This window comes from Morus notabilis, unplaced genomic scaffold, assembly GCF_000414095.1.
Source record: "Morus notabilis unplaced genomic scaffold, ASM41409v2 Scaffold1691, whole genome shotgun sequence".
Classification (NCBI taxonomy): Eukaryota; Viridiplantae; Streptophyta; class Magnoliopsida; order Rosales; family Moraceae; genus Morus; species Morus notabilis.
Window position 1 is genome coordinate 23892 of NW_010359807.1, and position 21023 is coordinate 44914.

Consider the following 21023-nt stretch of genomic DNA (forward strand, 5'->3'; position numbering starts at 1 on the left):
TACAACTAGAGCTGAGTAGAACTGTAGAAGAGCAAGCATCGGAAGCCGCTTACAAAGAGCAGGAAAATGCCGACAGTCGACCCGCGATACCGACGGTCGAAAGCGTCCCGGAAGAGGGTTTTGAGAAGGAGTTAATGGGGCTAACAGGAGGATTTCCTGGTGGTGAGAAGGGTTTGAAGTTGTTCCTTGAGAAAAACCCACCACCAGAAAAGGCATCAGCTGAAAAGGCAACACGGACAGATTTAGAATTATGATATAGAATTATTTTCAGTTTACGTGTATTATATTTTTTACGAGAAAAAATACTATAACGAATTACGAAATATGATTCGAATCATATCACGAATCTTTATACCAAACACCCAATAAGAAATTCTGGAAAGGCGAAAAACTCCAAGTCTGCTCTTCTGGAACCTCTGCTTCAAAAGGATTCTGAATGATTCCTGCTTTAGTTCCATCACAAGCATGTATTATACTTTTGTTCTTAATATGCAGTTTTGAGATTGTTAAGAATTAGACTCCTCAATTATATATAACCGAATGCAGTAAAATCGCAAAAAAAAAAAAAAAAAAAAATTCAAACAAAACAAACGCGCAAATTTATAATAGTTTATCTCAAGGTTGATATGTGAGATCTTCTAAATATAAATTGTCATGTAATTGATTAGGTTCCACAACTTAACAATTTTCCCGTATTAGATGGTATTATGACAATCAAGATTCTTATTTCGTGGACTAAAATAGTCCTTCTTATCTTTCTGTGATCAATAATCTCAAACTTCTCTCTTTACTATACTTCGCATTTCTGTTCTTGTCATTGTCAATGAAGTGATCATCTCGGTACTCATACCTGTCAATAAAGCTATATCTATCTGCTGATTCTGCTCTTACTATTTTCTGTGCTATTCGGTGCCGAACTTCACGGCGGCGGCGACCGATGTCGTTTAGGCACAACAATTATGGACTTTAAATGAATTGGACGAGGTTCTGCAACAAACATAGACCTTGTGCGTATTAAACTTTAGACAACACTCTTGCAAAAGAACTCATCAAAGTGGTAACATAAAATTATAAAAGTGAGAGAAAAAACAAAGAGACGAAGAAAATAATGCTCTTTTTACTGTCACTACTAAATCTTTATAATTCTACAAACTTGTATAAAGAAAATAGTACTTGAGGAAATATATATAGTACTTCTAAAACATCATAGGACTGTATTGCAAAAGAAAGTTGTAGAATACCAAAAGAAGAAAGAAATATTTTCTTTCTATTACTAAGACTAAATCATCTTTGTCAATCTCTAAGGGCAAAAGGGAATTACAACAAGAAAAGAATAAACTGAGTGACATTTATCGAAACTTCGATTCTGATTTCATGGACCAAAATAGTCCTCCTTATCTTTCTATGATCAATAACCTCAAACTAGTACAATCTTATTACGAACCAGAAAAGAATCATTGAAAAGAATCAAACGAAGAAAAGAAAGAACTCGACAACATTTACTGCTATTGTTTTCGACTCTGAGTTCTGATCTTCGGACTTTTATGGGCCTCAACATCATCTTCCTTCCTCTCTATTACATTCTCAAATTCATTCGCCATCACTATCTTTCCTTGGAGAAGGAGGAGGAGCGGCGACATCGACGTTCTCCGGTGAGTTTGGAAGGAAATACGCTGCCTTGGCTTTCTCTTGCGTTCTCTGGGCCAGGAAGAATCCTTTTGCATTGTGACTAGTACTGTTATTCGCTCGCTCACCAACGCAATCTTTGAAAAGGAGAGTGTTCAGATTACTTGAGAGAGAGAGAGAGAGAGAGAGAGAGCGGGGAAAACAATGGATTTTTGATAATGGCTTGAAATGATATCAACTGACAAGTATCTACCTGAGTGTTAGTTATTACAGTTGTTTGCTTCGTTCATGGTCGTTAGCCACTCTTTTTTTTTTTTTTTTGAGATTTTCCGCCGGTCTCTCTAGAAAATATTTTTGTTAGTGTAATTATTTAACTAAAAAAGTTATATAACAAGAGTAAAAAATAAAAATATAGATCCATGTACTTTTAAAAAATATTTGTCAAGGTTACCCACGATATAACATTTAGTAATTAAAACCCTTAAGAAAAAAAAAAAAAGGAATGGTTGCAAGTATTGCCTAATAATAAGTTTACATCTAACTCAACCACAATGTGTAGAGTTTAATGGGTATTGGTATTGTATAAATGTAAACCGCTAAAAAGCCATGTTCACTTATCATTTTTTTTCAGTAGAATTTTGTATAGGGTACCTTTATCAATAAGATAGAGCTTTTAACTATAAGATTTTCATCAAATTATGTTAATCTCACATGATTCAGATGTAGTTAATGATTTAAATTATATCCTATAAATAGTGTTTGTTGTATTCCTTATGGATTTTTTTCTATTTTTTATCTTTTAATATAATTCTCACACAATTAAATTTTTTTTTTTTAAAAGATCATTAGTGTCATTCCGCCTCAATCCCCTTTGCCACTTCAGAAGTTTCAGAGTCCATCAATAGAATGGAAAGGATCCGACCCATGCTCAATTTTCACCCATGCAACCCTAAATTTAACACCGCACAACACATTGATCGACACATTGATGGAGGACTATATAGCATGGAACCCTAGACACATTCTTGAAGAAAAGATGGAGAGGCATTACCATTACATTACACCTACTCATTGGTTTCCTGAATTGTATTCCACCAGTTGGATACTTTTTCACGCAATAACAAATTTTGAATGGTTCTAAATTCTGATATTTAATAAAGGATTTTTTTTTTTTTTTTGTGTGTGTGTGCTGGTCTCTGATATTTAATGAGTTATTACCACAACCACGGATGAAAAGTGTTTCCACGACTTCCGGTGGGGTGGGAAAGTATTGTATGTAAACTTAAACCATCGAGTCCACGAAAATCACTAACCAGAAGAAGGAAAGGACAAAAATAGTGCACGAAAGAAAATAATTGGTCCAGACAGATAAAATATATCCCAACAGGAAATCCTTTTTGTGGCCAGAATTATTAAAAGAGAGAGAGAGAGAGAGACGTCTTTCTCTTTCTTCACTCCACCACTTGCCTCTGTTAAACCATGGCTTCTTCTAACATCACTCTCCCAAGCTTTAAGTCCTATTTTCTTAGCGGAAAACACCTCTCTAATCGCCCTATCAAACCCAGTTTCACAACTTACAAACCTCAATCTCCACAAAGCCTACGACCATGTGCAAAATTCGACCTCTTCAAGATCCTGGGAGGCAGAGGACTCTGCAATGGCGAAGAGGGTCTACAACAAGAGCTGAGTAGAAATGTCGACGAGCGAGCATCGGAAGTCGCTTACAAAGAGCAGGAAAATCCCGACAGTCCGGCGATCCCGACGGTCGAGAGCGTCCCAGAAGAGAGTTTTGAGAAGGAGCTGATGGGTCTAACAGGAGGATTTCCTGGTGGTGAGAAGGGCTTGCAGTTGTTCATTGAGAAAAACCCACCACCAGAAAAGCCATCAGCTGGAAAGGCAACACAACTGATAAACTTAAAGAAGCCGAAAGCACCTGAATTGCCACTGTTGCTGCCTGGTATGATTGCCATTGTGAGCAATCCAAATAGTCCATATTACATGTACACTGGAATTGTTCAGAGGATCACTGATGGAAAGGCTGGGGTTCTTTTTGAGGGAGGAAACTGGGATCGGCTAACCACTTTTCGCATCGATGAGTTACAACGCAGAGAGAAGGGCCCTCCAGGGAAAAATCCCCAGTCTGCTGTTCTGGAACCTCTGCTCAAAAAGGATTCCGAATGATTCCTGTTTTTAGTTCCATCACAGGCATGTATATTTTTGTTCTGAATGTGCAGTTTTGAGATTCCTATATTAGATGGCATTATGGCGAGCAAAAAGTGCAAGAAAATTCTCAACAGCTTATAGGTACAAGAACGAGAGAATAACAAGGGCTTAGAATGGCGTTCATCATTCAGTATCACGTCTTTCTGTAAGTTTTTTGTCATAAATTCCATGGTCAGTTGTTATCAAAAAATGAACTTTGACTTGTATCAAAATAAAAAATAATGAAAAGAAGAACTTTGACATAATTCTAAAAAAAAAAAAAAAATGGTTATTCTGTTGCAAGACATAGCACCCTTGAAGCTCCTCCGAAACATCATATGCAGCCACCCAACTGCCAAAAGAAAGTTAAAATAATTAAGAAAATAAATTACAAGACGTAAATGAAGACAATCAAGCTTTTGTAACCATAATAAGCTCATCACCGCTTCAAAATAACACTTGCACTTAAGAGTGGTTAATGAATCGGTGCACGTGGAAAGTCCAGAAGTTATAATTGAATTGAAAATTAAGGAAAAAAAAAAGTATCTGACAAATATGTGAGATACTAGGAAGGACCATTTGATAATGATTTCATCAACTGTATAAGTACTAATATTGCACCACCATGCATCTGCAACATGAAAATGTACGAAAATATGCAATAGTTCTTTATATGCTTAGATGCAAAGGACTACTATTTGTTTGCTTATGTTCTTTTTGTTGCAATTAGGAAGCTTATAATACTTGAGAGAAACTAATAGCTATAACCCTTGTTTCACAACCATGTTAATCACATATGGAAAAAGTCAGTATTCACCATAAGTTCATAACGTTTAGTATTCATCAAGTTCATACTCCATCATAAAGTTCCAAACTTGCAAAGGAGGTTTTACATACCAGAATAGCCTCAATCTCCTCATTCGACACCGGTGTTCGTTTGGGCTGAAGAGAAGCTTTCCCTCCCACAGATGTTGATCCCTTCAAACTTGAGAAGATTGCTTGGATATCATGGTCGCCATCTTTGGCTGGTGCTTGAATCTCAGATGCAGAACCTGAAAATTAAAAATTTCTCAATAGCTGGATATATCAAGAAAAACTAACCAAGTTCCCCTCATGGGATCAAAAGATTTCCAGACAAAGATGCGGAACATAATTTTGAAGATTTCCAAAAAGGGTACAAAATGACGATCCATGGGGCACAATAAATTCTTAAGGAATGGGCCAAAAGCACTGGCTTACAGCATTATAAAACAAAAGTTTTGTATATCAACCCCCTATCCTCCTATAGAAGGCATGATTACACGAATATGTATCATTGTCAGTACACAGAATCTCAAGGCTATGTAAATCTCAAGCCTTGATAAATGGATATAACTACAGAAAAGAAACAGAGAGAAAGAGAGCAATAACTGAAAAATGGATGCCGGTACAGGGTCGACCGTCATTTTACTCTGCTACCAAACTTCCAATTCAAATTGCTATTCACATTCTTAATTTCTTCCCAATGCATACGAGTCACTATTCACATTCTTACATTACTATTCACGCACCAACACACGCACACACGCAAACATATAGGGGAATTGCTATGGTCCTCCCAGAAGAACTAGCCTCCTTACATAACATATAAAAGTGAGAAGTACACCAAAACATTTATTCAACGCAACATTGACTTTGTAATAGTGTAACACCACAAAATTTATGAGACGTTTGATTCAGAACCATGATTTATAATTTTAATTTTTGAAATTCAAATGTTTTGTGAGAGAAAAACACTGTAGAGAACTAAGAACATGATTCAAAACTAGAGACAAACCCTTAAAACAAATATCCCATTAATTATCCAAACCACTCTCACCTTTTTTACGTTGAATAAATGTTATGTTCCACTTCTTAATTCTATACATTACTCCCCTTACTATACCAATTGGGGTGTTAAAGAATGTGGCTTTTGCTTTAGAATCCAAGTTCAACCCTGAATAGTCTCTATATCAAAATCCCAAAAAGAACACAACTTTGCATCAGACATGACATTATGTGAACTAAAATTCGCTCCGCAGTAAAAATGCAATCCAAGGTTTGGCCAATGCGAAAAAGATAAATCCTCTTTGTGTAGGTTTGTATGTGTATAAATGGGTAAAAACAGACAACAATAATATGCAATAAACCTAACAAAAATTTCAAGATGTAGATAAAGCACAGATCTTCATATTGAGGAAAAACAAATACACAAAAGAGGATTTTGTAAGGTTTTAGGTGGATGAAATACCAGTGGGTTTTGGATGTCTCTGAGGGAATTTGATGCGAGGGATTCTCTTCAACGCTTGAGCAGCTCCACCCATCTCTCTCTCTCTCTCTCTCTCTCTCTCTCTCTAACTGTGTCTCGTTCTTTCGAGATGACGTCGACGGTTTCAAGAGAGAGAAAACGTGATGTATTTGTTTAAAACGTGATATCGTTCGCTGAAGGAATGGAAACTGGAAACTGGAATTGGAAACGCTAAAATGGGCCGAGAAAACCACATACAGATACAGGCCCAATTATGAGAAACCAGACCAACCTGGTAAACTAACTCCGGTGCGTCTGTTTTGTCTCTCTAATCCATGGCACGCCAATTAAATATCGTATTGAACTTAAAATAGTTTAAATTGATGTTACATTTTATTGTTAGAGGAAAAAAAATAAAAAATAAAAAGGAATATGTGAGCCAAATTCCTACTAACATGCCGTATTAATTAAAAAAATATTAATTAAAAGTAAGAAATAAAAGTGTATACTATCTATTGGGACTAATTTTGGACTTAGTATTAGGTATGTTTAATAGGAGGGAGAGAGAGAGGTAAACAGAAATAGTGAATCTCTTGTTTGGTAAGGAGAAGAGGAGGGAGAGACTCTCCCGTCAAACCCACCAATTTGGATCCTTTGGAAGGATCCAACTAATTCCACCCAAAATTTAAACTAAATAACTTTTTTACCCTTTAAAAGTAATTCTCAATAAATAATAAAATGAACAATATTGTAATTGAACAAAAAACTATCTTCTATCCTTTCAGTTCTCCCCCCTCCTACCAAACAACATAAAAGATTATAATAATTCTCTCTATCATTCACATTCTTCATCCCTCCAACTCTTTTCATCCTTCATCATCTCAATCTTTCCTACCAAACGAAGTCTTAGTGTGTGTATGTGACGGTAGTCTGAGTGTGGGGTAGAGGCAAAGGAGACATTCAAGCAAAAAAAAAAAAAAAATGGTAAAAATTCATTTTCATACACTTTAAATAAAGGAAATTTGTCTCTTTTTTTTCTAAAAATAAGCATTCTTCTTCCTCCTGATATCAAACTAGAAATAGCATGTGTGGTTTGCTCAGATGTACAACACCAATATCTATATGGTTATTGCAATATGACCAAGATGAATGTAGGAGCTAATTTCGACGTCCTTCCTTACCGACCAAGTATTGTTGCCTCCTGCAGCTCAAGATGCCGAAGATGAAGAAAATTGAAGAAATTAGACCTTCTGTTTGTCTTGTTTATATTACTATGTATTTATGTTTTTATTTTTATTATCCTCCTTGACTCCATGTAATAGTATATATCTTTATTTCAAATTAATTAACTATTAATAATTATTTACTTGTAATATATATTTATTTATTAACTTGTATTATTTATTAAATTATTACATATATAGTGTTACTCGGTGCAGGATTAGCTATCTCAAACGCACTTCTGTGTCATCATTGATTAAGAATCAAGATTATAAAAGATTTGTGATATTGACACGCACAAGAAAAATGGGCGTTTTTATACTTCTAGCTATTAGGGCATGTTCTTTTGGAGTGTGACTTGAGTGTAGTTTTTGAGTTGAATTTGAGTTATAACTTGAGTTAAAATTGTAACTTAAATAAATTGAGTAAAATTAAATAAAGTTAGAACTTAAAAGAACGTGAACTTGAATAAAATTGTAACTTGAGTTTCAACTTTTTTAAAATTTTGTTGCAAAAGAACAACTCTTTAGTGTCGTAAAAAATGCAGAGACGCCACAGTTTTAGCGCTTTTGGTGTCTCTTATGGAAGAGCCGCGACATTGAGCAATGCTTTTGGTTTTAGGTGAATTAAGAAGTCCAATTTTATGTGCTCTCTTTTTTTCCCTTTTCCTTTCTTATTTCTCTAAACCTTAATCAAGGATTACAATGAAACAAAAAGCGTTAAGGAAAATTAATCTTATAATAATATAATAACACCATGCTAATTGGCCTCCAAAGACTTCTACAAATCTGTATGTTATGATTTAATTTGTGCAAGTATTATATGCAATGTGAAGGCTCTCCAATAATCGACTTTGAAGAACAATTAAAGGAGTATGTTTGGTAGGAAAAAAAAGTATAAGGAAGGAAAAAGGTGGAGGGATTTTGGGAAGAAAAATAAAAATGTAGGTTGTTTGGTAGGAGAGAAAAGAGAAAGGAAGAGAAAATAGAGTGAAAAATAATACATGTTGGCCCCACCATTTTTTTTCTTTTCACGAGTGGGCAGAAAATGAGATTAAAAATGGGGACAACTCATTAAAGTGAGCAAAGTTACTAAACTACCATTTTCTCCATCAACATCCAAACAAAAAATTTAAGAGTATAAAAGTAATTTACGAGTAAGATTTTTTCTTTCCTCCCAATTTAACTTCCAATACCAAACAAGTGAAAGTAAGCTCATTTTCTTTACATCTTCTCATACCAAACAATATAAAAGAAAATCAATTTTCTTTCCATCATTACTATTTTCTATCACTTTTATATTTCCTTTTTATCATATTTTCTTTCCTTTTGATTGTGCTCTTCACTATCTTCACTGTCATATCGTTATTATTGATCATTATCAAGCGACCAATTAGGTATTGACTTGATCAAATTAATATTAGGCAGGGAATGCTCCAAAAACAGTAAATCAACCTTGCATGTTGCGCCAAGACATAAAATTAAATGGCCTCACAACTACATGATAGTTACTTCACGTCAATAAAAATTAAATAGCGATGGGAAGATATTCCAATACGAATTAACGCTTAAAAAATGACATTTTAATACTGAACATCGCTAAGAAAAAAAAAAGAATTTTTAGTTCTGACATCTTCTCGTGTTACTTTTAGTCATAGCATTCTTGTGACTTTATATGTATTTTTTTTTTAATAAGAGAGGCGATATATATTGTCACAAATTTTTTGTGTGACGAATTTTTAGCCACAAAATTTTTAGTGATCGGTTTAAGTATGTTTGGATTGCGGGTTTGAATTGTAATGATTTGAATTTTTTCTTGCTTAAATTATAAACTCTGAAAAGTCTTATTTAAATTGCATTGTATATATAGCAGATTTTTGAGGGGTGAATCAGATTTTACCATCTGAATTGTATAATTTTGGGGGTTTCAAATTTTTTAGGTATGAATAAGATTTTACCATCTAAATTGTATAATTTTTGGTTTGCCAAACAACAATTGGCTCAAGAGTTCAAACCCATTTAACCTATGAGCCAAACGATCTCTTAATTATGGGGGTTGCCAGATTTTTGTGGTGCCAATCGGATTTTACCATCTGAATTGTATAATTTTGGGGGGTTCTAAATTTTTAAGGTATGAATCAGCTTTTACCATCTGAATTGTAAAATTTTTAGTTTGCCAAATAACAATTAGCTCAAGAGTTCAAACCCATTTAACCTATGAGCCAAACCATCTCTTAGTTATACTAAAAAATTTATGTGATTAAAAGCCAGCCTCGTTGCTAACTTTTAGTCACACTAAAAATTTGTGACTAAATATGTATTAGTCACAACTTATACGAGGTAGTGACCAGTGGTGGAGCCAGAAACTTTTTTCAGAGGGGGCATGAGGTAAACTAAAATTATGAATGAAAATAATCGTGTAACTATATATTTTTTTTCTTTTATTTCTTCTGCAAATGGTTTGAAACTCTTAATATATTATTCCATCACTTTGTGAAGTTTAGAGTCTAACAAAATTATGAATGGAAATGGTAGTATAGCTAATTTTTTATTTTATTTGGATTTTTAAGTTTAAATTATTAGTACTTAAAAGTCAAAATTTATGTATTATTTTAAAAAGTTTTATAAATTTGATATTAATAACATTGAAATTTGGGTCCTTAGAAAGATAAATTTGAATGATAACAGAAAATATTTTAAAAATATATGTAAAAACTGTAATTATAAAATTTTAGGGGGGCAATTTAAAGGGAAAAGTGCAAAAGAAAAATATGTTGGGGGCCAAAGTATTGCCTCAAGTGGCTCCGCCCCTGATTGTGACCACAAGTGACATGGCCCGTTCACTTCGCTGATTCGAGTTTGTAATTCGAGTTGAGATGTGATTTTGTGTGAGAGCTTTTTACTGTAGCAAAAAAGTTAGATGTGATTGTTTGTAAGAACTTTTTACTGTAGCAAAACTCGAATTCTAAACTCGAATTGGTGAAGTGAACGGGGCATTAGTCATTCAAAGTACTGTGACTAGCTAAATATGTTATAAGAAGATGTTGTGATTAAAAGTTTCTTTTTGAATGGATTCAAGCTTCTAATAATTTTCCCTGAAACTATATGTATATTAGACACGACAGCAATGTGTCACGTCATCTCTACCATTTACAGCGTTAATGTGACAATATATTTGTCAAAAGAAATAGAAAGATATGAAGTATCATATATTATTGCCAACCTATTACTAATGGTATTAGCGTTAACGTGACAACAATATAATAACCAAATGTCACTGCCAACTTAATTGATTATACTAGCGTATGTAATACTGCCGCTATTAAGTTCAAACGGCCAATTAATAGGAAACTACCAAAAATTAGCAGCTAGCACGCAAATTGCAAGACATACGAGACAAAACTCTCTCCATATATCCAGTCATGACTTTTGAGTTAGATTTGAAAAATCCGTGAGGCACCGAAGATGGGCATCATACCACAGGATTCCGTGAGTCCGAATTTTTATTACTTACTTTTAATTAATATCATTTTGATTAGTATAGTTATTTAAGTAAAAAAAGATATTAATTAATAGTAAGAATAAAAATTCAGACTCATACAATCTAAAAAGTATTTATCTATTTTCTCTATCTACTTTCTATTAATGAGTGGCACTTAGCACTATCGGTGTCTGTCGTAGCATTGTTTAAATTTTTTAATTGCATGATAAACGGGGGTATGTGGTTAAGCATTGGTCTTTGGCATGTCAAAAAGTTTATAGCATTTGTAACTTTTCCAAGATGCCAAATAATAGTTTTATTTGGAACCTTGATCATCGGTCATGGACTTCTTGACTGCGTCCATTCCAGTCAACTTCAAAATCGCGTTTTCAAATCCAAGCCGTGTAATAAGATTGTTTAGCGGAAGACTCCATTATATTACGTCATTCGTGTTCCAAAGGAAACAATTCAATATCATTAGTCTTGGTATTTGTTACCCTGTTTCTTATTGACTCGAATCTACATTAGAATATGGTTTTCCATAACTTGTAAGCTAGATCAACTAGGTGATCTAGTGTGACATGGCCCCAAACTTTGAAAAGTATTCCATTTACCCTTCAAACTTTGTAAAATTGTTATAAAAAAAAAAAAAAAACCTTCCTGCATCTAAATCCATTTATATATAATACTAACGGAATAATAACTTGACACTAATTATAATTCATAAATGCCTCTTTAAACGATTGATTTTAAGTCTATTCTCTTCTAATATTTTAATAGTTTGGAGAGTATGAAATTACATTAATTTGGGGTTGTTTTGAATGATTTTTATGTAATTTGGCGGCGAAATAAACTCCTTATAAATTCGAGAGAGATATGTTGAGTTAGGATACATAAATTAAGGGACATTTATGAAATTAATTGAAAGATTAACCGAGTTTGAAACTTTCAAGTGATTTTGGCACGATGCTTGAGAAAAAAGTGAAACCTTTTTTTTTTTTTTTCTTTTCAGTTAATGGTCACCATATTTTTCAACCACTTCGGGGCCATTCGATGGAACTTCTAGCCAATAAATACAATCTATAGAAAGAAAAAAATAATGAGAATTGACCACTTCAAAACTTCATTTTATGTTCTTCTACATTTTGAGGGCCACCTTTTGTTTATTTTGAAGGGGTCAACTGGACTGTCAATCCCTTGCAGCTGGACTAAAAGACATGCAAAGACTATTATTGTATACCGTGCAATTGACGCCCTAGATTATGAAAATACCACTTTTTTTTTCCTTTTTAATAGAAATAAACAACCATGTTACAAAGATGTCACGTTGTCATCAAAAGTGAACCCCACTTAGGCAACAATTTGTGTCGTCATTCGTTTAATTACCACCAAATAGTGGTGCTAATGACAGGTAATGCCATTTGGAGATGTTATCTTTCTTAGTGAACATTGAACAATACCCCTAGAACATGGGGTATATATGTAATTATCTTTTTTGGTGGGTATTAACAATTTGCTTGTGGATAGTCTAGTCAAGAATTTAATCTAGAAAAACTTCTTGTGAAATAACGTGAAATATTTTCTCGATGTTGGTAAAAGTCAGATATTTACTTTTACTACACTAAAAAAAATATATTCCCACTACATTTTTCTCTTACTGCCTTCATCTATATATACATAACCACCCTGCCCTTTAATGCATCATATCCCATTCCTGATCTCACAACAAATTAATCATCATCTTCTCAAATATCCTAATTCATTTATTTTTCTTCCTCTCCGGGGAATAAAAAATCAAAAATGTTGAACTCTTTCGTTACTTTCTACAACAGGATTTCACCGGATGAAAAGGCACTGGAACACAGGAAATCCAATGCCAAAAGCATCATATATAGAGATGAATTAAGCAAGACTAAGCAAGCAAAAAGGAAGCCAAAGAAGGGTGATTCCCTTGAGTTTTCGGAACCTTTGATCGAGAAAGAGTCAGGAGTGAAAACGGTCTCTAGTAGAGCAGAAGAAGAGAGATCAGGGGTGATTAGAGTTAAAGTTACGATGACAAAGGAAGAAGCGAATCGCCTCTTATCGCGGTGCAAAGATGGAGGAGTCCTCAAATTCAAGGACGTCGCTCGTGAGCTCGTGCAGATTCCGGTGAACCGGGTTCAAGTTTTTAACCTTCCAAGCACTAGTTGCAGTGGCAACACCGTGCTTAAGACTATTCCTGAGGAGTTTTAGTCTTAATTTTCGGCCTAAATGGCTGTCGACTAGGATTAGCTCTAAAAAGTGATACTGAAGTTTTTCAGGTGAAATTTTGTTCCAATTTAGAGCTGTTCAAGTGCTAGTTCTCTTTGCTGCTTTTTTAGCTCCATTGTTTAATTTGACACAAGATTTTTGTTGTCGTTTGTAAATGAGGTTGGTCTTTGAAATTATAAGTAGGGAGATATTTCATAAAAGTTCTGCTATTGTCACACATAAACTATCAAGCCTTGGCAAACCCTTTGAGGAAGATCATAAATTCCGAACTTTTTTCTGATGTAGTTTTAAGGTAACAAAACTTTTGTTGTCGTTTCTTTCAGAAACACTTCAAAGGTGTAATTTTGTCTTTTTTTTTTTAATAGTACTTGCAGATACTGGGATGTCTTGAGGTTAATAAGTTGAAATTGTTGTGTAGAATGACATCAAAAACTTCAGAAACAGGAGGTGTTCCTCACGTAGTTTTTTACTACTATCCATCAATTGGGCTTTTGAAAACTTTTTATTTTTTTCAAATATTACATGAGAAAAATGTAACTTTTTTTTGAAAGAAAATACCGTAATAAAAAAGTTAAATTTGAATTTTTATAAAATAAAGCACTGTAACAAAAAAATTTGAGTTGTGATTTGAATTGAGAAAAAAAAACAAGACCGAAATTTCTTCGACTTCAACTAGATGTCCAAAACCTGTTCTTAGAGTATGAACTCCCTTCTCTTTTTTTTTTTCTCCCTTCTTAGTTTCTTCCTATCATTCCTTTAATTGTTTCTAATGTTATCCAAAGGCAACTTCCAATTTCATAGGCCCAAGTTAGAATCCAAGCCAGAATTTTGTGCACAAATTCAAGCCAGGAGAATTAATAATTAGAAAACTCTTAATGCACAAAGGGCCCAGATCCCATTCTTAAGTCAACAATGTTAGAAAGATAAGCACAAAACAAACAGAGACCACTAATCCTACTTGCTCTACTTCTAACCAATTAAACACCAGCCTCTCCTTTGGGAAACAGAAAGTGGCATTTACAATATCAGCCTAATCTGCAACTATGGTGTCGTTTCTTGTATTGTGCCTCCCCATATCAAAATTATGATACAACCAACTTTTTCATGGTCATACCAGATTTATCAGGAGTTGGATGATAGAAAAATCTATATGGACTATTGAACTTGAGTTGTTTGTGCAAAGCGGGATCCATTAACAATAAAAAAATTGTGATGGTTTAGTTTATTTTTTTACCATCGTGTACCCCATTTAGTTCGCTGATTCGAGTTTTTAATTCGAATTGAGATGTAATTTTGTGTAAGAGCTTTTTTATTGTAGCAAAAAAGTTAAATATAACTGTTTTTTAGAGCTTTTTACTGTAGTAAAACTCAAATTCTAAATTCGAATCGGTGAAATAAACGGGACCGTAGGCCTCTACTCTTCAATTTTACTCTTCAATATGTTTATGCTTTTCAATCCAACTTTGGAAAAAGAAGAGACTATTTTATTCAAAGATTGACTCCTAAACTCAACCGTAAGCGTATCAATTAAGAACTCAAGTGACCAGTATTCTACTATTTTTGTTTTGTTTGAGTCACAAGATAAAATGTATCCAATATTATACAGGTGGAAGGACAAGGGTATATCATATCAAAGGTCACATTGCTAAAACAATCTTCTAAACGCGCAAATCTTGGTAATTAATTCAATTATTGGGCCCCCACAATTACCAAGTTGGATTTGATTTGTCGATTGCGATCAAAGAAACTAACTACTGTGTGTAATGAGCTTTTTATCAGTTATGAAGGTTGTATTCTGTTAATTGTTACTAGCTTGTGAGAAAGTGGTCTGAATTATGAAATATTCACCATTCAACGACATATTGGGGAGATCTCTCCTCATCATTTTACTTTAAAAACAATTAAATTGGGTTGGGATACAAAAAATGGAAACTGTTGGGCCATCTGAGAATCATTGCACGTAAAACGGAACTTGATAAAAATTCGACGGTTTGAGGTATTGTCTGTTTACAAGAGCATCCAAGCAGCCTTTCCTTGGGGATATCAAATATTGTTGAAGTTGTGAAGGATTTCAATAATTTGGAACTTGGATCTGAGAAAAGCCTTATAAAAGAGAATGTGCAAGCAGAATCAAATGAAGGTATATATCAGAACAAAATAAGAATGACCAAGTACCTCAATCAACTATGGGCAAGTCCAAATCCAAATTAAAACTACAAATATAGTCTTAAACAAAAGTTTTCACATATCTCAAGAGTCTCTCAACAACTTAAGGGCTCTATTTGAGAGAAAAAAAAAAAAAAAAAAAAAAAAAACTTAATTACAAATATGGGTCATCACCACCCACATCAAAATCCTCAAACATAAAATGAAAATACCTAGAAAAAAAACAAAAAAAAACAAAAACAAAAACAAAGTTTGAAGTTCACATAATACTCATCTATCCATCTCAACTACTTCAGGGCACTCCATGATACTCTCTAAAGAAGGCTTCCAACTGACCTCAACTTTGGCTCTTCCTCTCTCAATCTCTCCCAAAACATCTTCTAAGCTTTTCCCTCCTTTGTTATTGAGTTGAACCATCAACCACTCTAGCTCTTCTTTTGTCACCACAATCTTTACCCTTAACTTGCCTTTCTCTCCCAAACTGCTTTCCTTCACAAATGGCCCACCATTGATCTCCGTTTCATCTCTCTGATTATGATCGTGATCTTCTTGCTTCCGTTGATCATGATCATGCATTTCCTTTGCTTGGTTTCTCTGATTGCAAGTCTCCATGCAATTTCCCATGGTTCTTCTCTAGTGCCAAAAAAGTACAACCTCTTCTTCAGTGGTTTTGAAAAAAAACAAAAACAAAAAATACAACAAAACAGGTTTAAAAATTTTGACTAAACTGATTCTAAAAGTGTTGAGCTAGTGCATGCAAGGCATGGGAGAAAGAAATGAAGGGTATTTATAGGTGTTTAATTCTTTTTGAACGGTAGTAACCAAATAAAAGGTAATAAATAAATAAAAAGACTACATAGACCTACTTTTATTTATGAGGGTCGATTATCCATTTTTTTGTTTTGGATAATTTTTATGGTGGAGCATGAAAATAATAACCTATTCAGCTGTATTTTCATCAAATTCTATTACACTAAAATATATTAATTTTTGTTGCCCGTGACTTTATGGGTGCGTTTGGAACTCATTCTAAAATAATTTTATTTTTTGTATGAAAATGGAAATGAAAACGTTTTCAATCTCAGACAGAAATCATTTTTGAAAATACGTTTGGTAGTTTTATTAAGAGATTATTTTCAGTATAAAAAATCCATTAATGTCTCTTTTTTTTATTTTTAATGAATTTTTTTATACTGAAAATAATTTCTTGATAAAACTAGCAAACGCATTTTAAAAAATGATTTCTGTCTGAAATTGAAAACATTTTCATTTTCATTTTCATACAAAAAAATAAAATCATTTTAGAACGAGTTCCAAACGCACCCTTAGTCTTTTTTCATTTTTTTGTTTCTGTTTTCTCCTCTCTCGAGTAGAGAGAGACATTAATGAATTTTTTTATACTGAAAATAATCTCTTGATAAAACTATCAAACACATTTTCAAAAATAATTTATATCTGAACTTAAAAACGTTTTCATTTTTATTTTCATACAAAAACTAAAATTATTTTGAAACGAATTCCAAACGCATTCAAAATTTCTTGGCTGATGATGGACACAATTAACTCACTTTTCCTCTAACTTTTACTTCCTTTTAGTGACCCTTTTGAAAATTTAACACGACAAGTTGAATTAGAATTATCCTCCCATTAAATCAACCAAAAAGTTTCAGTTAATCACGGCCTCAACAGTCAACAGTACTAGCTAGAAAACATTCTCTTTAATACACACACACACACACAAAACATCTCTATTAACTTTTTCTAATGAAAAATCTTATTTGAATGTCACCCATTTTTTCTACCAATCAAAAACTGTCATATAAAGCTATATGACTTTTGTGTCATGATTTATAAGTATTGAAAATGAGATTTTGTTAGAAAAGATATTATTCATTTTTTTACTCCAAATGATTCATCTGGGTTCTATGTGCAATGGTTAACACTTTGGATTTGACTTTGAATCTAGCGACCTGGGTTCGACTCATATTCTCTTTTGCACGCCTTGCAAAAGATAAATTCTCTTTTCTTTTTTCCCCCTCATTTTGTCTTCTATTTTTTTTTTTTTTTCCCCTTCTCGAGCTAAGCTACAAAACAAAAGCATGAAATGATGCAGAATTTCGTGGGATTTGCAGCCTAAAGGAATACAAAAGTTCAAAAAACTTTTAAAATCTCATTCATTTCACTGATTTGAGTTTAAAATTCGAGTTTTATTACAGTAAGAAGTTCTAAAAAATAATCACATTTAACTTTTTCACTACAGTAAAAAATTCTCAAATAAAGTCATATCTCAATTCAAATTAAAAATTCAAATCAACGAACTAAACAGGTCCTAAATTTTAAACGACCCCATTTGCCGACAATGTCACGACTCACTAGCATTAGTCTCACACTTGCCTCTGAAGAAACGGTGATTAGTTTAAGAAATAATATGTAGCACTGCTTATTTCCTTCTTTTTTTTTTTCCACCCATGATTGTTTTCTATAACTTAAAAAACTAGACCACCGGTCACCGACGAGTTAAATATCATTTACTGGTTATATCATCCATTTCTTCTCTTGTTTTTTTCCTTATTTTTTATTTTGTTGCGGTTGAGATTGAAGATGATTTTTTAAGTATATTTTGCTTTGTTGGTACAGTGAAATATCATATTCCCACTTGCCATAAAATGGAAATACGACATAAATACGGAGCATCATCACCAAGTTAACAAGTGTTTATATAATTATAATAGTATTCATACGTACAAAACATTAGATTTACCTACTATATATTCTCTCTTTTGCACTTTTTCTTCAACTTTTCCACTCCAAAACATTTAGAAAAAAAAAGGGGGACAAGTAATTCTTCATTTTGTTTTGCTTCACTTTGTTTTTCTTTTTTTAGCTCTTGAATATATAATGTTTTGATTGGACTAAGTGGCTATTAAAAATCTCCCAAAAAAATAACACTGACTAAAACTCCAACCTTTTGGACGCCTTTTCTATTCGACCGCATAATTGGTTGAGGATTTCAGGAGCAATTTTTACTTTTTAGGAGGCTAATTTGTCCTCAACAGGTGTGAACATGGAAAAATGGAAAGCATATTGTTAATCAAGGTTTGATGTAGCATCCATTTTTTATTACTCGTACTTGCCTCAACAAATAAAGACATTCGACCAATATTCCATTTCTTGCTTGATTTCTCATATCACTACTTTACAAGACTTTTTTTTTTTAAAAAAAAAAAGGGATTAATAGTTTCCTCACACTTTCATCCAACTACTTTCAGAATCTATTAGGATAACAAATAGAACACAAACAGAAACAATCCATGCTCTAGTAAATAATCCCCAAGATCATGTGCATCAAAAGTAAAATCTCATTATTTTAAGAGACTTTTTCTGCTGTTTTTTCTTTTTTAAAAAACACCGGTGTTTCTTACTTATCAGTTGTCAAATCTGTATTAAATCTGATCAAAAGTCAAATCAAATTGAAAAGAATAATACAGATCCAACGGTTAATAAGCAGAAAATACCAGAGAAATTCTCTTATTTTAAAAGACAAATTTTGACAAATAAATGGATTTTCTCTTATTTTGAAAGATAATTTAATAAGCAAGACTTTCCTCTTATTACATGTTATATGGTTGTGATGCTTTTTATAATGCAAGGTGTTAAACGTATTTAGTTATCTCAATCAATGGAAAAGATAAATTCCTTTCGTTGTTAAGCAGACCAAACAACGTTGAAAATCAATTTTGTTTCTAGTGTAGGAATCATTTACATGTTTTACGCTTCTGTTTACTTCCGCATTGAAGCGCATCGGTTACACAATTTAATATTGTAGCGCATAGTTACACAACTTGATATCGTAGCGCATCAGTTACATAACTTGATATCGTAGCGCTTCTATTTTTTTGGCGCTTTGTTTTTTTTTTTTTTTTCTTTTTCTTTTGCTCTGGAACTACTTAGTGTATTGGACAGTGTCACATAAGTAATAGTAATACCACTAGTATTTAATCTCGTTCGTTTCGGTTTTTTAAATTGAGAATTTAAATTAAAAAGTGAATTCATATGGAAAAAAATATTGTAACAAAAAAAATTAAATTTAAATTTTGTTATAAAAAATATTATAATAAAAATTTAAATTGTGATTTCATCTAACAAAAATAACGAATACTACCCTCGATGAACACTCTGTTTATAAAAAGAGTAAAAGGCACCCTCTTTGACCTTTTCAACCCTGCAAAAGAAAGTAAAACCCAGACCCTTAAAGCATCCATAATTTTACATTTTTAAGTAGGAGCCTTTGATGTAATCGTGATGATAAATGACGTTAGAACAAGGTCCATTATCAATTCTAACTAATTCCAACGTTCATGATTAAGGGTTTTCTTTTACATTTTTAAGAGTTGTTCTTTTACATCTTTAAGTTAGAATGACCTAAGTTATGATTTTAAATTGAATTTGAATTATAATTGTAACTTAAATTTGTGTTTAGATGTACACATTTAAATTATAATTTGAATTAAAAATATTTTTGAGTTTGTATTTAAAAGGATCAAAACTTAAATTTGTATTTAAAATGTATTTTAATAAAAACTCAATGGTGATGAAAAATTTTAATAAAATATATGAATAGAATTTTATTCATTTTTTTATTGTGAATGCATAGAAAAAAATCATCTCAATCAGAATTAAAACGAAAAAATTATAACATTTTTAAGAATAAAAAAAATATTATTTATTAACTTAAATTTGAGTTTATAGACTCGAATTGAAAGAAAAACTTAAACTCGAGTTTAACCCCAAACTTGAGTTCAAACTTAAATTTTATATAAAAATATAAACTTGAATAAAGTTGTAATTCAAGTTTAAATTTTTTTAAAATTTCATTGCAAAAAAACCCTAAATAACGCTATTCATTATGGAATGGATTCTGTTGTGTCCAATACCCAAGAAATAAATTATTAAGAAAATAATTATTTAATAATAAATGGTCTCTCACTTTCATTGATCGGTGCTACAATATTGGAAAAGATGAATTCCTTTCGTCGTTAGGAATCATTTACATGTTTTACGTTTCTATTTACTTCCGCATTGAAGCGCATCGGTTACACAATTTAATATCGTAGCGCATAGTTACACAATTTGATATCGTAGCGCATCGGTTATATAACTTGATATCGTAGTGCTTCTATTTTTTTGGCGCTTTGTTTTTTTTTTTTTTTTTTCCTTTTTTTTTTTCTTTGGAACTCCTTTGGGTATTGGACAGTGTCACATAAGTAATAGTAATACCACTAGTATTTAATCTCGTTCGTTTCGGTTTTTTAAATTGAGAATTTAAGTTAAAAAGTGAATTCATATGGAAAAAAATATTGTAACAAAAAAAATTAAATTTAAATTTTGTTATAAAAAATATTATAATAAAAATTTAAATTGTGATTTCATCTAACAAAAATAACGAATACTACCCTCGATGAACACTCTGTTTATAAAAAGAGTAAAAGGCACCCTCTTTGACCTTTTCAACCCTGCAAAAGAAAGTAAAACCCAGACCCTTAAAGCATCCATAATTTTACATTTTTAAGTAGGAGCCTTTGATGTAATCGTGATGATAAATGACGTTAGAACAAGGTCCATTATCAATTCTAACTAATTCCAACGTTCATGATTAAGGGTTTTCTTTTACATTTTTAAGAGTTGTTCTTTTACATCTTTAAGTTAGAATGACCTAAGTTATGATTTTAAATTGAATTTGAATTATAATTGTAACTTAAATTTGTGTTTAAATGTACACATTTAAATTATAATTTGAATTAAAAATATTTTT

The 21023-nt window shown here is 32.4% G+C and overlaps 4 protein-coding genes across 4 annotated transcripts in view; 2 read left to right on the forward strand and 2 right to left on the reverse strand.

Moving 5' to 3' along the window:
- Positions 1-254, forward strand: part of LOC21384986 (NAD(P)H-quinone oxidoreductase subunit S, chloroplastic) — a 480-nt gene extending 226 nt beyond the window's left edge. Inside the window, exon 2 of the mRNA XM_010095133.1 lies at positions 10-254. Coding sequence (XP_010093435.1) covers positions 10-254 — 245 coding nt within the window. The remainder of the gene's footprint in view (positions 1-9) is intronic.
- Positions 255-3007: 2753 nt separating this feature from the next.
- LOC21384988 (NAD(P)H-quinone oxidoreductase subunit S, chloroplastic) lies at positions 3008-3828 on the forward strand. Its single transcript, XM_010095135.2, has one exon. The coding sequence runs from the start codon at positions 3106-3108 to the stop codon at positions 3805-3807; it is 702 nt and encodes a 233-aa protein (XP_010093437.1). The 5' UTR covers positions 3008-3105; the 3' UTR covers positions 3808-3828.
- A 278-nt stretch (positions 3829-4106) lies between these two features.
- LOC21384989 lies at positions 4107-6272 on the reverse strand. The gene is made up of 3 exons (XM_024163683.1): positions 6098-6272; positions 4726-4880; positions 4107-4180 (listed from the first exon to the last, which is right to left on the reverse strand). The coding sequence occupies exons 1-3, from the start codon at positions 6168-6170 to the stop codon at positions 4163-4165; spliced, it is 246 nt and encodes an 81-aa protein (XP_024019451.1). The 5' UTR covers positions 6171-6272; the 3' UTR covers positions 4107-4162.
- A 9149-nt stretch (positions 6273-15421) lies between these two features.
- LOC21384991 lies at positions 15422-15950 on the reverse strand. The gene has a single exon (XM_010095138.2). The coding sequence runs from the start codon at positions 15833-15835 to the stop codon at positions 15482-15484; it is 354 nt and encodes a 117-aa protein (XP_010093440.1). The 5' UTR covers positions 15836-15950; the 3' UTR covers positions 15422-15481.
- Positions 15951-21023: the final 5073 nt, after the last annotated feature.

Coding starts and splice junctions, on each gene's coding strand:
- LOC21384991 (XM_010095138.2), bottom strand. CDS start 15,835: ATGGGAAATTGCATGGAGACTTGCAATCAGAGAAACCAAGCAAAGGAA.
- LOC21384988 (XM_010095135.2), top strand. CDS start 3,106: ATGGCTTCTTCTAACATCACTCTCCCAAGCTTTAAGTCCTATTTTCTT.
- LOC21384989 (XM_024163683.1), bottom strand. CDS start 6,170: ATGGGTGGAGCTGCTCAAGCGTTGAAGAGAATCCCTCGCATCAAATTC. Junction 4,881..6,097: donor GAGACATCCAAAACCCACTG/GTATTTCATCCA, acceptor TTTAATTTTCAG/GTTCTGCATCTGAGATTCAA.